Source organism: Ursus arctos, unplaced genomic scaffold (assembly GCF_023065955.2).
Source record: "Ursus arctos isolate Adak ecotype North America unplaced genomic scaffold, UrsArc2.0 scaffold_32, whole genome shotgun sequence".
Taxonomy (NCBI): domain Eukaryota; kingdom Metazoa; phylum Chordata; class Mammalia; order Carnivora; family Ursidae; genus Ursus; species Ursus arctos.
The window spans coordinates 5,480,411-5,498,152 of record NW_026623008.1 but is presented as its reverse complement, the minus strand read 5'-3'; the positions used below and the strand labels follow the sequence as shown (position 1 = coordinate 5,498,152).

General features: G+C 51.0%; 1 protein-coding gene across 2 annotated transcripts; it reads left to right on the top strand.

Annotated features, from left to right (window-relative positions):
• The first annotated feature begins 1,213 nt into the window (after window positions 1–1,213).
• On the top strand, window positions 1,214–15,344 carry ERRFI1 (ERBB receptor feedback inhibitor 1). Of its 2 annotated transcripts, none has more exons than XM_026519923.4 (4): window positions 1,214–1,372; window positions 11,386–11,579; window positions 11,690–11,766; window positions 12,639–15,344. In XM_026519923.4, exons 2-4 carry the CDS (start codon window positions 11,458–11,460, stop codon window positions 13,820–13,822), a joined length of 1,383 nt encoding a protein of 460 aa, XP_026375708.2. In that variant the 5' UTR covers window positions 1,214–1,372; window positions 11,386–11,457; the 3' UTR covers window positions 13,823–15,344. The 2 variants fall into 2 exon arrangements, with proteins under 2 accessions (XP_026375708.2, XP_057161142.1); XM_057305159.1 differs by lacking the exon at window positions 1,214–1,372 and adding an exon at window positions 1,567–3,889.
• Window positions 15,345–17,742: the final 2,398 nt, after the last annotated feature.

Below are 17,742 nucleotides of genomic sequence, written 5' to 3'. Positions count from 1 at the left end.
TGTAACTCTCAGGCACAATTGCTGAAACCAAGAAGGGGCTCTACAGGACTGAGGAGGTCAGCCGGAGGTCTGTGGCCTCTACTTAATAAGAGAGTACCATTCAGGGGACTGTTCTAGTTAAAACTGGAGGGTTTCTGTCTGTTTGCTTTTTTTCTTACTTTAGTTACTCTTGGTTTGTTATCATTTGTAGTATTTATTTTACGGTTAAACTATAAGCCTAAGTTGCATCACCGTGGGGGGAGAAGCCTCCTCCCGCAGGCTGGCGGCTGGTTTGTCCTTGGGCATCACTGGGGGCCCGAATGCCCACAGATGCTGAGAGCAGCGTGGGTCTAATAAGTAAACACCAGATTGGAAACTGAAGGAGAGGCCAGGTTGGGGTTGGGGGTGCTCCTTATGGAAGTCCGTGGGCTGCCCTGGGCAGGTCAGCTGTCACCAGGGCCTGGCCTTGATTTTCAAACATGTGGTCAGAGGAGAGGCGGCTGGGCAGACCCGCGTTCAGTGGTCCCATGAAAGGCCCTCAGCAGGGTAGCCTCACTGCCCCTCAGTCTCACCCTGTCCCATGCTGTCCCACTCTGCCCCACACTGTGCAACTCTGTCCCTCGATGTCCCGTGCTGTCCTAGAGCGTCCCTTGCTGTCCCCACACTGTCCGTCAATGTCCCACTCAGTCCATGCTGTTCCCCTGCTGTCCCTCCCACGCCTCGGCCCGCAGGCCTCCCCGTGCGCGCGGGCCTCCTGCCCTGCGAGGCTCCACTGGCCTTGGCCCGGGAGTCCTCGGCCACCCCCGCGGCGGCAGCGAACCGCGGACCCGGTAACACCCGCCAAACCCCGCCGGGGCCAGGAAACGACGGGAAACCCCGCGCGACGCTCGGCGCCCCCTTTGGCTTGGGAGGAACGCGGGCCGAGACCGAGCTGCCCTCACACTTCGGAGAAAAATTCAGCCTCAGGATTCTGACGGCTCAGCAGCCGCTGCTTGGATCGGGCAGAGCTGAGGCGCGGAGGCCGCCGAGGCCCAGAAACGGCTCCCTAGGACACAAAGGCTGCATCACCGCGGGGCCGCGCGACGCCGGTGGACCCCAGGCCAGCGCCTGGGCCGCGGCATCGCCCCTTTAAGCGGCGCACGGCCGGGATTGGCTGAGCGGGGGAGGTGGGGCGCCGAGCGTCGACGTCACGGCCCCGCCACTCGCTATATAATGCGGCGTCGGCTGCCGCGCCGACGGCGGCCGAGTGCGAGCGGGGAGCGCGAGCGGGGAGCGGCGGCCAGCGAGTGGCGAGGCGCCTGCGCGGTGTCCGGGCCCCTGAGCCCGCGGCGCTGAGCCAGCCGGGACGGACATGCGCGGGAGGGCGCCGTGGGGCAGCCGCGGCTCCGCGGGGGTAAGGGGCCTGCGGGCCGGGGGTGGGGTGGGGAGGGCGGCACCGCCCCGCGCCCCCGCCCCTGCCGGGCTCCTGCGCCGGGCTGCGGGCGGCTCTTGACGCTGGGCGGGTCCCTGGGGCGCGGAGAGGGTCGCCGCGATGAGGAGCTCCCCGGACGGATGAACAGACGGACGGACGGGGGTCGGTGGGAGGGGCCGGTCCGGAGGCGCTGCGCGGGGGCCCGGGCTTCGGGAGCCGCGGGCCAGGGTCCTGCGCCCGTGAGGCTGGCGGCGGCCTCGGCGTCCTCCTTTCCACAATGGGACTGCGCTGCCCCGGCGCGCACCGTGTGCCCGTCAGCCCCGTCCCGAAGGCTGTGCTGGGGGATGGCCGGCCCGCGGTCCCCCAGCTCTGTCTCTCGACGACGACGGTCGTCCCGGTCAGGGTCCTTGAATTCCACGGGGTAGTTCCGAGTCCCCCTCCGCCTATCTCAGAAACGCGATCCTTTGGTCGGAGCGTCCTAAATACTGTTTCCGAAGCAATGGAAGTGCAGAATTCTGTGTTCGGAACGTGACTGCTTGTTGGGTGTTTCTCGTGTGTATGTGCGTGTGTGTTTATATGTGTATCACAGCCTCGTACAAATTAGATGACTTCTTAACCATGATTGGTGCTGTACTGGTGCTTCCTAAGTCTTTATTAGGATTTCGTCATTGCTTGAAAGGAACCAGTCTCTTACCTGATAAAAAAATATGAATAGATTGTTAGTCATAAACTTAAGTGCAGTCAGAATAGACTGTAGCTTTAAAAGAGATGTGTTGGTGACTTTAGGTACACCTGCAACACAGGTAGGGCCGGACTGGTTTCTAAGCAACTGTCAGAGGTGAAGAAAGGTGAGGTTAAAATGCCTTTTTTTTTTCTTCTGAAGAACAGTATTTTGCACAGTTTTCAGCTTTTATAAATCTGTAAGAGTGCAAAGAATATGTGTTTGTTGAGGATACTGAAACATTCACCATACCAAGTCTTGCTTTTTTTTTTTTTTAAACTCCTTCCCCCCCACCACTTTTGTAATTACACAGTTTTCAGCAAAGTTTTACCTGAACAGACCAAAGACAGGAGACCAGGTACCCATTTCAGGAATGGACCAAAGTTTGCTAAGACAAAACAAGCGTTGGCTTCTTGTTAATTGTGCTATGATTGGTTACCGGTATGTTATCAGATAACATACTGCTATCTTTTCCAGATATTAGCAGATTTGAAGACAAATACATACAGCTTTTAGCCTGAACTTCAGACAGTATTTGTCAGCTTCTTCACTGCACACAGAGGTTTATTTTCAGCTGCATGTCTCAGTGGATACTGGCTAATAGGTGATAGAGGTCTTGGGCTTACAATTTATAACCTGACATATATTAGATTGTAAACTCCTTAAGGGCAGGAACTGTTCCTTGTACAGCTTCTATCTTGTGCAGCCTTGCACATAGTTGATGGCTGATAAATAATTGCATGGAAGCATATTTTACATCTTAAAGCTCAGCAGGATTGGACCAGTCACTGATAAGGGTGGAAAGCAAATCTTTTTTTATGGCTGTTATGAAATGTCTAAATTATTCATTTTTTCACCAGATAGGTAAAATTACTGTTTCAATGAATTGTTTCTCCTACCTTCATTTCACAATAGGTACTGGTCACTCTTTCTGTGAGATTTAATTATACTGTAGACTTGAGTTTTTGTGTGAAAATAACTCTTAACTGCTGCTTCTCAGAAGTTGAACCAGATAATACTCCCTTTCAGCTAATACTAATGGTAGCTTTTAAAAGCAAGTTGCCTAAATTACAGGTACTATCTAACATGCTTGAAACTGACCTGAATGTCTACATACCATCAGGTTGCTTTAGAAAGGTGAGCAGAGGAGGGAAAGGTGGTGCCAAGGGTAATTCCAGGAATTTGAATGTCATCAGCTCTCTCTGCCAGAGAAACAGCTCTGCTTTCAGTCTCAATAAATTTGAATTGGTACCTCATCGTCAGGATTCTTTTTGCATCTTTTGGTGCTACTAGTGTTTGGCCATGCTTCATAAAAGCGAACGAATAACCTACTAGATACTAGATACACAAGATCCAGCTGTGGCATTCTGGCGTTTTTCGCACAGCATAAATGCAGGCTCTGTAAAGGTGGATAAAACTGGTGAGTTTCAGGGTTCTGAAAGTAACTAGCATACTAGAGAAATTTGCTTTAAGGTGGGGAAAAGTTAGTGTGGGACTCAGATTTCAGAAAGGGAAAAAAGGGTTCTGCAATTTGGAATCATTACTGATACTTTAACCCAATTCCTCATACTGTAAAATGGGGCAGTATTTCTAAGAGGTGAATCTTCCAGGCCTTGGTGAATGTATTTGTAGACTATGGGGCTCTGGCTACATGAGATTTACTCCTTTTCCACTCCAGAGTGCCATGATTCAACATTTCAGGGGAAGCAGTAGGAACGTAAGGACGAGAAGACATTGAAGCTCCTCTTGAGGACCCACAGAATGGGAAACCTGGCCAGGTACAGGTTATTTCAGATAATCTGTATTTTATTCGCTGAGTAGAATACTCTTCTAATTCTTCTCACGGCTGCCTCTTTTTCATCATTAAATTTCAATTTAAAAAGTCGCCTCAGGGAGGTCTGCCCTAACTACCCTTGTCAGTCCGGCCTCCCCACCCTGTCCTCCTGGGGACGTTATCACAATCTGAAATTGCTTATTGTCTCCTCGTTACATTGAGGCTTTCTCAGGCGGCAGCCATGTCTCTTTCACTACCATAGGATCTGCTCCAGAATAAGCACTTGAGAACCATTTGTGGCAATAACTCATTCTTGCCCTCTAAGAATTTGTGACTAAAACCCTGTGCATGGAGCTCCAGTTCCTGTCTCTGCAGTTGACTCGCACTGAGGTCTTGAGCATTTCGCTTAGCCATCTCTGCATCAGTTTCCCCACTGATAAATAAGAACATCAGAAAGAGAAGTGAGGTTGGGGTGCCTTGGTGGTTCAGTCCGTTAAGCGTCTGACTTCTGATTTTGACTCAGGGTCATGGGATGGAGTCGTCATCCCCCACCCCCTCCGCATTCAGTGGGGATTCTGCTTGGATTCTCTTTCTCTCCCTCTGCCCTGCCCCTTGCTCATGCTCTCTCTCTAAAATAAATAAAATCTTTAAAAAAAAAAAAAGGGAAAAAGAAAGAAGTGAGGTTTTTGCCTAGAATGAAGAGACGGTGGAGAGGAAAGGAGTGAAAGTGTAGCAGGGGAGTGCTGGATTAGAGAGCAGAAGAGCCTCACTGGCCTTTCTGCTAACAGGAAGATGTTTGGCCTCACTTCCTCATCTGCAGAATGCAGAGTCTAATCCCTGCCTCCTCTTACAGGGATGTTCTGGGGATCAGGTGAGATAATGTAGCAGAAAGTGCTTTGTAATTTGTGGAGTGCTTTACAAATACAAGATATTCTGTTATTAAATTCTAGACTTTAAAATGGAGCCTGATTGTAACACCATTGCCGGGATCCATGCTGCGAGAGTGTGTTAAAATGAGGCCCATTGGGTATATGTGGGGACCCCTGTTATGGGTAAAGACAGACCTGCTTGATACCAACTATCTTGTAATGAGTTGTGTAATGGTGAGCCATCAGTGTATCCTCAAAGATTGAGGGCTTTGAAAGAATTGCTTAAAGTAGTCACAGAATATAAAATTGATGCTTAACCCACCCTTCCGGAGGATACATAGGCCAGATCTGCAATTAATAACTTTCACAAGAGGATTTGAGGGAGTTGAAGTAAAACAGGGACTTTCATAGTCTAAGCGTTACCCAAGAAAAACTAGTAGCAAGCAGCAAATCCCCAGAAAAGTCTGTCTGAGCCACACTTAACACAAGCCTTCTAGTGGGTCAGTTAGGAGACCGAGGGGCTTGGAGAGAGAGGCCCGGTGGTGTGGTGAGAGCCTGGCTTACGTCTCCGGGCCCCACTGTTGACCTGGAGCGAGGCATTTGGTGTGCCTCCAGTCCCTCATCTGTAAATGAGGGTCATAATAGTAACCAGCCCCATGGGGTTGTTGGGAGGATTACATAAGTTATATATATAAATCACTTAGAACAATGCTTGTCAGATAAGTTTCCAAGAATTAGTTTATTTTTTGTACTGGTTTTATGTTCATTGTGACAATCTGGAGTCACCCATTGGGTGACTCCAGTGCTCATTAAGTAAATTTTCAAGTTTTAAAGACTGCCTTCCCATTATTGGACTATTGTGCTCCTTGTTAAGATGAGAATAGAACCCACGTGTTTTTTCCATTTGGAAATCTATTATGTGTATGTCGAAAACGAATAATATTTTCCCACCCCGTGCATGTGCCGGTACTGATCGTAGCATCTGTAGGAAGCGTACAAAGGACAAGAGACCACGTCCCCACCGTGGTCCGCTCCTGCCTCTGCGCGAGGCTGCGGAGGACACTAAGCGAATCAAAAGGCTATTGATGACGATGCTGTGGAACGAATAGGTTTTTGTTAGTTTGCCGTTTCTGAAAATACTCAGCTAGAAAATACTCTGAATTATTCAAGAAATTATGTCACTCAGCTTTGCTTTCCACAGTCTGAAGATAAATTATTTTCCTTGTTGCCTCCGTTTTTACCACCTACAAGTGGGCCGTTCCGCGCTGGCCCGCTGAGGGGAGGCTGGATGCCGCGGGGAGGCTGGATGCCCGGGGAGGCTGGATGCCGCGGGGAGGCTGGATGCCGTGGGGCCAGATGTCCCTCCCCACCCCGCGGAACCGCGCTGCCTGGCTCCTGAAACCGGCACGTGTACCTTGAGTTCCTGCAGGAGCATTTCAATTACATTTTATTCATTAACTTAATATAAAAGACGTGAAGTCCTCTATGCTTCTAACACGAAGGCCATTTATGCTTCCCGTGGTAACGGGGGAGCACGAAGGAAATTCCTGCCCGCCTGCCCCTTCGCTCCCTTCCCCCAAATCATGGTCTGTTACGGTGAAATCTGAGAAAAATCCTGAATTAGGGCCTTTGGTTGGGAAGAGTCCTTGGCTCAGTAAGTAAACTCAGGTCACGCAGCACTGGAACTGTCATAGACACCGAATGTGTTAGATGAGCGTTAATCAGTAAGTCTTCTCGTGTTATTAATAAAAGTTAAACTTCTGTCAGACGGCCACACTAAATGTCCAGTGTGTCGGACAGCTTGGCTGCCAGTGCTTTAGACAGGAATCACGATAAAAACGATGGGATTTTGTTTTGTTTTCAATATTCTCAAAGGTGGTTATTTTAGGCATTTTCAGACTGAAGATACACATGCAGATGGGGGCTTATGTGGGCAGGCTCGAAAACCATGGAATTGAAAATCTTTTTTTTCAGTAAAAAATAAAATCATGGAATTTGTCACATTCTGAAATCAGTTTCTTTTTACAAATCTTGGCTCTGAATAGGATTATCTTCTCTCTCTTTGGGCAAGGAAATAGTGGTGTAGGTAGTTGTTAAATAAGGGTGAAAAGACCATTTATCACCCTGAATAAACAGAAATCAGGTTCTAAAACCAGATTGAAAGAAGGAAATTACATCACACTTTTAAATAAGGAAGCGCTGGGCAGAACTGGATGAGTTGTATGACAAAAATGTGCCCCTCCTCCTCTTGTGGATTGCTTTTGAGATTTATTAATGAGACCTGCTGGAAGGTAAGCACATCCAGGTTACTGTCATAAGGTAGCTTGGTATTTAAAAAAAAAAAAGTTCCAAAGTGACTTTCCTCAATCCAAAGTCATGTGATTTCACCTTAATAAAGCATGTGTGGTATGCTTTTTTGGTGTAACCTTTTTTGTTTTGCTTAAGGAAAGCGACCTTAAATTTAGCAACAAAAACAGTGAGTGCGGAAGGAATGGTGTGGAAGAGAAGGTGAAATTCATTATTTTCAGAAAGCTCTCCCCTGGTTGCTTAAGTGAATGTACAGTAATAGAAACCAGTTTAGAAAGTTACATTGTTAACCACTTAAGCTTCGAGTTTTTACCCAGTCTGCAAACCGTCCACTTCAGATTTTGGAAACCAGTGTAATGAAAATCTCTCGCCTGCTCCTTACCTACACTTGTCACATTATTGTCATCGGGAGGTGTCCACCCACGTTCGGTGAATCCTGTAGCTCCTCACTGATTTACGGGAAACGTGAGTCTGTCATGTCAGTACTTTTTAAAAGTGAGATGAATATTTTCTCAATATCCATTTAGTAAATATTTATCAGAAACGAACGATGCCAGGATCTACACAGGAGGGGGGGGGGGGGAGAAAGTCCTGTCCAAAAAGATTTGGAGGATGGGCAAGGAATCGGGGCATGGCACGAAATAACCCAAGAACATGGGGACCCTGTGCGGCTTTTCAGCAGGGAGCCAAGTAGAGGACAAGGTGGTGTGACAGATGGCCTCCAAGGAAAAGGTGCATTCTAACAGATGAGGGGAAAAGAGAAGCAAGAGCTTGAAAAGGTGGACCAGGGCCTGCCTTGTTAGAGAGGCCTTAAGGCCAGCCTGCAGAGCTTAGAAGCGTTTGAAGGTGTTTGAGCAGTGGAAGATCTGAATTTGTGCTCCAGTTCAGGAATATGGATCTGGTCCTGGTGTGCAGGGCAGGGTCAGGTCTCTTCAGACCCAGGGCAGAGCGGTGCCCGTGAACAGAAGGAAGAGAGGTTTGAGAAGCAGTGTAGAAATAGGCTATGGAACTGGGTGATTGAATGGACACCTGTTGTAACTCAGGTTATTAAAAATGGTGCCTGTAGGAGAAGCAGGATCCTCGCAGACCCTGAACTGGCTTGGGAAGGGGGAGGGGGTGTGAAGTAACTGACGGAGTTCGGTTTGTAGCGTGGCAGATGCCAGAGGACCGTCCAAGTGGAAAGATAATCACCAGACAATAGGAAATGCAAAGTGGAAGCTTGAGCCAGGGCTGGAGTCGAGATTCAGAGATTGAGGAGCCGTCTACGTAGAGTTGAAGCCGTAGAAGTGGATCCAAACTCAGGGAGCCCAGTGGGGGAGGGGAAGCTGCAAGGAGAGCAAATCCAAGGACAGCCGCAAGAAACAGATGGTCTTAGGGGATGTATTTTTTTGTCTTGAAGTTTTAAAAAAGTGATGTTAGTAGGGAACGGTAGTTCACATCTGGGATCGGTATTTAACTGCATTTTTGACAGTCTAAAAAGGCTAAAGGTCAGTTGATGAATTTTGGGGAAGTTCTTTTGCCCAAGGTCGTTCTGATCCTGTTCGACACCAGACTGCCTGGGTTCACATTCGCTCTCACAGTTTGCATTTCATAACAGAATACCATCTTGTGCTGAGAGATACTGATTTCCCCACGTAGGGCTATTTTTGCAGTTGCTTTCCTAATGAATTGTCAGGTAGAGCTGGCTTTACAGTTGACACAGAAACAAAAATTGAAACACTGCAGCATTAGTGAAATTTCCCTGGAGCTGTGGGTTTCTTTTTAACTTGATGCTGGCTGTGCCGATTTTTCCGGAGGAGGGTGCATACTGCAGACCTGGGGAGTTCTGAGAGAGGCGTGGGAGAGCAGCAGGTGGCTTCCTGCCTCGGCTGGCATTCCCGCGAACACGCCTGAAACACTGCTTCCAAACCTACGGCAGGTCACCCTTCCGCAGCCTGTCGTTGGAAGTTATTTTCCAAAAGAGAACATGCAGTTATGTTTCTCTCCTTGCTTCTCCCATGCAAGCAAGTAGGAAGTTCGGACAGTTTCATAACACGTCCCATTCACAATTCCCCATTGAAATGTGGAGGCAGGTCACCTTCAATGAATACACAAAGACACTATTGTGGTCAGAAGTGAGCTGGCTTAGTGAACACAATTCTTTTTATACTAAAAAAATTTTTTTTCTTAAAGCTAACAAGTAGGTGATGGAAACAATGAATAAAAAATAACTTTCTAGAACATATACATAATTTTAAGGGGCCATCGAAATGTGAGTTTAGAATTCCGAGGCCATTCCAAGCAGAGGCGATAGTTACACAATCATTCTGTTGAAAGCTAAGATTTAGATTGCATTAGGAGGCTGACACGCAGTAATTACGAGGAGCACTTGCTGGCCTGCAGACAGGTGGGGGTTGGGCCTCCAGGATCCCCCGCAGCATTTTCCTGTAATCTGGATGAGGGATCTCCAAACGTGTGCTTTCAAACTACTTAAATACCATATTCTTCTTCCTATCTTGGCCTTTCGTTTTTACATCACCACAGATACTTTCCCTGTGGTCTTGCCTGTGCTTGTTGGGTGCTGGGGGGGAAGCGCCACATACCACCAGGCCAAGTGCCTGGAGGGAGCAGCGAGCAGTGTGTTCTAAAAATGTTTCTTTGTTTTTTTCTTAAGTTTTCTGTAGCTTTCCTTAATCCAGGTAAAGTAAAAACACGTGTGTTTCATTTCAAGCTTCTGAAGACCAAAAATAAAAAATAAGACTTCCCAATAGCTTAGATTTCTTAAATGGTGGGGTCCCCCCCACCCCGTTCTTAATCGTATATCTTTGAGAGACTGATCCCAGAAAAAGAACACTTGACTATTTGAAATACTATTTGAAACCTGTTTGAGTCTCTGCCTCATGTATCAGAGCAGCTGGCTTTGGGAGGGTAAAAAGCTAGGACCAGTAACGGCCCCATCTTCCCTTTGTCACTGCAACATTACTGTCTCTCATTTGTGTCTGCGTCAAAAACAGCACTTGCGGAGTGTTTTTAATCTGTAGCTAAAAAAAAAGACCCCGTGCTCTATTCATCGTGTGCGTTCAGGTGGTCCTGACGGTGCTAAGAATTCGATGGCGCTCGGTCCTTGAGCACTTGCTGTGATTCACGATTGAGACCTAGCCTCTCTCCTGGACTCCCAGTCTCGTGGGTGACAGATCTGTCCATAAAACCGATGACCTGTGTAGCCCCTCCGCCGTCCCCTGCATGCACGTCGCACTCAGCTGTGTCGCCCCCAGTGCTCAGCACACCGCCCGGCTCCGGGCGGCTGTACCCCTGCCTGGGGAGAGCGCGAGACAGTGCTCGGAAGCGGCTGTGCACATCCCAGAAGGGGTCAGTGTTACCCAGAGAGTTGACAGATCATGTCCTAGTGTCCGAAAGAAAAAAGCCTCCCCTTGCTCTAAGGAAGCGTGACTCTCTGAAGAGAGCAGAGATGGATGCTAGTGGACACCTCGAGAAAGGTGTGGGGCGGGCTCCTGGTCGACTCCAGACACGGACCACCTGGTGAGGAAGAGGGTCCTCACACCGAGGACGTCCTAGAGTAAGAAAAGGGCACTTACTTAGCCTCCGTCACCCTTGCCTTACAGCGAGGCGTGAATCCCGAGGCACTTCACGCAGGAGAATGTGAAGAATGTGCCTGTAAGTGTGTCTTTCAGCGGAAGGAGGACGCTGTCCCAGGCCTCTGCTGAAGCCCGCAGCCTTGCAGAACTTGATTTTTGCAGGATAATGGAAATGAGGATCTCCGTATCTATTTCTTTATTCTCGAGGAGGTAGTAACTGGAGAGTTTGTCCTCGTGGGGTAACGCGGCGCCACGGTACAGTCTCCGGCGCGGTGGCAGCGCTGGGGGTTAGCGGATGCCGGTCCTGCAGGACTGAATACAGTGATTTCTGAAGTGACCCGGTGGGCTTAGGGGACCGGGACCTCCGTGCCCACTATAACCGCACTCTGGAAGGTCGGGTCGTAGGACGTTAGAGAGCGGTGTGCGCTTTGGCCAGCGAGTGGGATTTGTCGTGCAGGTGTCGGGCTGCCATCGGAGATCTGCTTTTGCTCTCCACGGATTATTCCTCACTTAGCCGCAAACATTTCAGAGCTTTGATTAGTACTCGCCCCCCCCCATTGTTCTCAGTGTCTGCATTTAAGTGCCATGCTGAGAAGTAAGGATGAGTTCATCCCGAAAGGTCGGGATTGAGTGAACATCTATAACTAAATTTTTCTTTCCCACATCCCCCCAGATTCTCTGCTGTTAGCTCTGTGTGGCTATTTGTGAATTGTTTATTCTCTCGTCTCTTCTCTGTCCCGCACCCACAGGGAATGCGAGCTACTGGTTGACCGCAGATCCCCAGGCCTCACAAGTGTGGAGACCTCCCAGAGTCAGACACCATGTCCACGGCGGGAGTTGCTGCTCAGGAGATTAGAGTCCCATTAAAAACTGGATTTCTGCACGATGGCCAAGCCATGAGGACCGTGAGGACCTGCTGGGGCAGCCGCAGTGAGTTTGAAAAGTAAGCGCAGGGCAGAACGGCCCTGAGATCTCTAAGCCCGTGATGGTAAGCTGAGATCGAGAATACGACGGCTCCTTGGTCATGACGAGATGTTTTTCCTTTCCTTTCAGTCACTTTTTGGACATTGACCCCATCACCATGGCCTACAGCCTCAACTCTGCGGCTCAGGAGCGCCTCACGGCTCTTGGTACGTGTCCTGGAAACCCCAGCGGGGCCGCGCTTGAGGGCAGTCGGCCGTGGGGCTGGGCCTGGCTGGCCCCGGCCGGTCCTCCAGCACCGCGCTGAAGTGAGGAAGCCGCCCGCACCGTGTCCGGCGGGAGCCTGACCCCTGGTGGCAGCCTGACCCCTGCTCGCTCTCGAGCCACCCCGCCTTCGCCCTGAGTCACCGGTGCCCTGACGAGACCTGTGTGTGCAGGTGTGAGCTTTCACGGTCCGTGAGCTCCGATGCCAGCTCCGATCCGCTTACAGCTTTTAGGGACCTCGGAGGAGAGCCCTCGTCTCTCCCAAGTATCGGCTGCGCATCCGAGGGAGATCGAGTAGTGTCCACGTGGATACAGGACTTAGGAAAGCGTGCGATGTGCCGTGTGGCCCGTGTGACGGGGACACTGTGTTCCTTAGATTTTTGTCAGGAGCACCTAGCACGTCACGACGGGCTAACGGTGCGGACCCGGTGTCGCCTCGCTCACGCCCTGCCTGCCTCGTGTCGCCACATCTCTTACATGGCCGGGCTGGTGTGGTGCGGTCGCCACGTAAATTACACGCTGCTCGTCGTCTGCGAGTTTTGCACACGTCACAAAACCTGCCGAGATGTGTGGGTGTGCGCCGCACACATGTCCGAGGGAGATGGCAGAGATAACTCGGTCTTTGAACCGGATCACGGGCATGAGCAATCCTCTGGCCCTAATTACACCTGGGCCGCCCCACGGGGGTTCTCAGGGCGGCAGCCGCCGGTGGGCGCTGCCTTGGCACAGAGCCGTGGGCGCAGGGAGCCGGGCTCGGCCTCGCGCGGGGGGGCAGAGCACGGCGCGGGTCCTCGACTGACCTTCTCGTTCGTTCCAGGGCACGCGGCGACATGCGGTCCGAGGAACGGCAGCCACTTGGCAGAAAACGGCCCCGCTCAGAAGCCCAGCCTGGCCCCCCTTCTCGTCCCCCCGGGCGAAGACTTGGGGCAGCGCGAAGAGGAGCGAGTCGTGTGTGGTTTTAGGAAGCTCTCCGTGAACGGGGTCTGTGCGTCTCCTCCTCCGCTCACACCCATAAAGAGCCCCCCTTCCCCCTTCCCCTGCGCGGCCCTCTGTGACCGGGGCTCCAGGCCCCTCCCGCCGCTGCCCATCTCTGAAGACCTCTCCCTGGACGAGACGGACTGTGAGGTAGAGTTCCTCACCAGCTCGGACACGGACTTGCTCCTGGAAGACTGTACGCTCTCAGGCTTCAAATACGATGTTCCCGGCAGGCGAAGCTTCCGTGGGTGTGGACAGATCAACTACGCCTATTTCGATACCCCGGCTGTCTCGGCCGCGGACCTCAGCCAGGCCCCTGATCAGACCGGCGGGGTGCAGAATTCAAACCCTCCTCCGCCCCAGAGCCACCGAAGATTAAGGAGGTCTCATTCGGGACCAGCTGGATCCTTCAACAAGCCAGCCATAAGGATATCCAGCTACATACACAGAGCCTCTCCGAACTCCGATGAAGACAAACCCGAGGTTCCCCCCAGGGTGCCCATACCTCCTAGGCCAGTGAAGCCGGATTACAGAAGGTGGTCAGCGGAAGTGACTTCTAGCACCTACAGTGACGAAGACAGGCCTCCCAAAGTGCCACCAAGAGAACCTTTATCCCGGAGTAACTCCCGCACACCCAGCCCCAAAAGCCTCCCGTCTTACCTCAATGGGGTCATGCCCCCTACGCAGAGCTTTGCCCCTGACCCCAAGTACGTCAGCAGCAAAGCCCTGCAGAGACAGAACAGCGAAGGGTCTGCCAATAAGGTCCCGTGCATTCTGCCCATCATTGAAAATGGGAAGAAGGTTAGCTCGACACATTACTACCTGCTACCTGAGAGACCACCGTACCTGGACAGATATGAAAAGTTTTTTCGGGAAGCAGAAGAAACAAACACAAGCGCCCAAACCCAGCCACCGTCTGCTGACTGCGGTGTCGTCTCAGCCGCAGAAAAGCTGGACTCAAAACCAAAACTGGATCTCGGTGGCCACGTGAAGCGCAAACATTTGTCCTATGTGGTTTCTCCTTAGGCTCTGGGGTCGTGGTTCAGCAGGGGCTCCCTAGGAGCCAATGGCTCCCAAGCCACTTTCCCGTTTGGTTGAGGTTCACGGGGAAGTGGTTCAGGTTGAAGAATCAAATAGTTGAAGCCTCCGTCTTAGAGAGAAGGGGTCAGAGCAGCCGGGAGGCGCTCTCATGCCGAGAAGCCCCGAGTTTGTTGGCGTTGGAGGAAAGTCTGCTCCAGCCCGGAGTGTAAGCTGTGCGGATGGGGAGGGGCGGCTGGGGAACCTTGGACATGTGTAGACATTAGAGACCTGTAGACGCCTGTGGCCTAACCACAGGCCATAGTCACGGGGTAACCAATTAGTTGCTGCCTTAGAGTAACATATATTCAGAATGATAAAACAAGCTGGAGAACGAGTCCTGACCGAAAATTGAGCAAAATGGAAGAAAACACAGTATTGTTTAAATCGGAATCATAAAAAAACAAAAACAAAATTTTTGCTTAGTCAGTTTGCAAGGGTCTGGCTCTCGGGCCCGTGAAGTTCTGTCTCCTTTATTTCCACAATCACCTGTGCCACCGAGGGCAGGCCGCACATCCGTCCGTGACTCTGCCTGCCCCGTGTAAACACCGTCCCGGGGCCTGGGTCCCTCCGGGTTCTGCCTTCTGCTCCGTCAAGGGGAGGTTGGCCGTGTGCTCAGCTGCTGTTTTCACCTGTGCACGCATGTCTCACACATGAGACATGAGAAATGAGAAGATACCAGAATCCGTACATGATTTTTCCTGACAATTTCTGCTCCGTTCTGCCTGCTGGTGTGGCCCACTGTGGTGCGGGCCTTGCAGCCGCGGGGGGGGGGGGGGGGGCACATTTGACTCCCATGGAAAAGCAGGCCGTTCGCCCGTGTTCAGGAGGTCCATTTTAAGCAGTCGTGAAACAGTGAGCTGTGTGACTGAGAGTCACTGGAGGGCGTGTGTTGTGTTTTTGTGTTGGTGTTTTTTTGTTTTTGTTTTTTTTTTTAGACTGTATTAATAAACAAATACAACACAAGCTGGCCTTGTGTTGCTGGTTCCTATTCAGTATTTCCTGGGGATTGTTTGCTTTTTAAGTAAAACACTTCTGGCCAATAGCACAGTATGTCTTAATAGCACAGGTCATGTCAGCATCTTCCTGCCTTTGAGACTCTCCGGGCCGGCCGCTTCACCTGGACTCAGTGAGAGCCGCAGCGTGCGCTGGGGTTTCTGCGTGCTTCGACGTCGGGTCTCGTACAGATAAGCACAGAGACGGTGCTCGCTAACAGGCACACTATGACGACGTTCTCTTAACAGTTAAACAAGCTGTTTACAGTTTAAACTGCTGAATATTATTTGAGCTATTTAAAGCTTATATTTTAGTATGAACTAAATGAAGGTTAAGACATGCTTTAGAAAAATGCACTGATTTCTGCATTATGTGTACAGTGTTGGACAAAGGATTTTATTCATTTTTGTTGCATTATTTTGAATATTGTCTTTTCATTTTAATAAAGTTATAATACTATTTATGACACCGTTAACCACGTTTCTTGCCTAAACTCTTATAAAGTCGATGTCTCAAATACGTTGACAAGCATGGCCCTCTCTAAGCACAAGGGAAGATTTTTGACAGCTTCCTAAATGCTTGAAATTTACTGTGCTTTCCTAAGATAAGTCATTTGAGCCTTATACATACGCATAGTGAAAGCAGGCTGTTTGTTTTCACCTTTAACAGTTCAGAGAGGGGACTTGAACTGATGCTGGGGTGTTACCGTCACAACAGGTGCTGCCTGGGGAGGGGCATGCCTGTCAGGGGGAACATACAGGAGAAATCCGCTCTCAGACTTGATGGGACTCACACGGAGTTTCAGGATTAGGTGTGGATTGTCGTGGGCCCTTTGGGAAGCTCTGCTGCTTGTCTGATGTGAGGTCCCCAGAGGAACCCCAGCCTGCCACGGCCCCTCCCCCCACCCGGAGAGGACAGGCTGCTTCTCACAGCTTCTGGACCAGGAGGAAGTGGGGCCCCTGCGTGTGAGGACACCTCTCCAGTGCCGCGGGGCCCTGTGCTCAGCTCTCCCCTCTCCTGGGCCCTCTCACCACTTTGCAGGCTCCTGGGCAATGGTGAAGCTCTCCGTGACCTTGACGGAGCCCCTGCATGTGCTTGGTATCCTCCAGAGTCAAGAGTGAGGGCTCGGAGGTCAGTGAGCCGGGCGGGGAGTCCACCTCTACCTCTAGTTATGCGTTGGGTAGATGCTTTAACGTCTCTGTCCTTGGGTACAATAGGGGCGGGGTGTCCTGAGACCCACGATAGGGAATTCTCTGCGACAACTGCGTGTAAAACCACAGCCGCTGGTGCGTGCGTGGACTTTGAGGTCAGTGGTTACTCGCTATGCCCTGACAGGTACTATTTCTGACATTTTACAGATGGAGAAATGGGCTTGGGGAGTTGGTTCAACAGACATTTGTTGGGGAATACCAACCACATTCTAGGTCCTGGGAGGTGGGCATATCCTCTGCCCTCTAGAATTTTTTTTTTTTTTTTAAGATTTTGAGAGCATGCATGAGAGGGGGGAGGGGCAGAGGAGAAGCAGACTCCCCGAGGAGCAGGGAACCCATTTCAGGGCTCGATCCCAGGACCCTGGGATCATGACCTGAGCCAAAGGCAGACACTTCACTGACTGAGCCACCCAGGCACCCCTCCCCCTCGAATTTAAAGCAGTCCCTCATTACAGTTTGAGGTGAGCGCCAACAAGGAGTGAGTGGTACCATAGGGAACAAAGGGGCTCTACTCTCTAAGGAGGCAAGATGCAAGGGTCAGACCCTAAGCTGAAGGAGGTGGAGTGAATAGGGAGGAAAAGCCAAGGAAACAATTTACATGTGAGCCCCTGAGACTGGAAAGAAAAGGCTGGCGTCTTCCATAAGCCAGAAGCTGTGGCAGCAGGAGGATGGGCACTGGGCAAGTAGGGACCACTCAAAAGATGTAGGCAGGGGAGCGACAGGATCTGATTGGTCTTAAAAAGATGACAGTGGCTGTTGCACGGGAAACAGCTTGGAAAGAAGCCACAGAGGAAGGCAGGGATGTCAGGACGGGGAGGTGTCAGGACCTGGAGAGACAAGGGGACAGGGCAGATGTCAGGACCAGAGATGGAGAAAACTGGCTTTGAGAGGTCCTTCGAGGTAGAAGCAGCGGCTTGGAGATCTTAGGTGGGACAAGCCCAGGGGCACGTGGTTCTGGCACCCCACCCCCCACTTCTACCCCACCCCCTGTGTGAGCTCCACCAGCCCCCAGGGGTGCCGGGACAGTCCCAGAGAAGTGAATGGAGCACTCCCACTGATCTTTATCTGCATCTCATATTTTTTGCCTCTTTTCTTTCCCCCCTCCATTGCCTTTCCTTGTATTGTGGTCAAGACCATCTTTTTATCTTTTTTTTTTTTAAGATTTTTTTATTTCAGGGAGAGAGCGTGGGGGCAGAGGGAGAGAGAGAGAGAGAATCTCAAGCAAACTCCCTGCTGAGCGCAGAGCCCAAGGTGGGCTCAGCCTCACGACCCCGAGACCATGACCTGAGCCAAAATCAAGAGTCGGCCACTTAACGGACTGAGCCACCAGGCGCCCCAAGCCCCTCTTTAATTAGCTCCACATTTGCTTCCCGCTGAGCCTTCATGTTTTTCCTTGATTTTGCAAGAATACCCTTTATCCCTATCTTTTCGTGCAACCAAAAGCGCCTCGCCGTGGTGTGAATGCTACACACCTACAACGCTGTCCCGAGCACCAGCTCAGTCCTCACCCCGCACCCGGAGCCAGTGGGACTCGGGAGTGTTCTTCCGGCCCAGGCCGGCGGAGGCCTGTACTCAGCTGTGCTGAGACCAGCCGCAGGGGGAATCAGCTGTTAGCGGCCACTGGATGCCCTGTGATTAGGCAGGTACTATCTAGTGACAAAG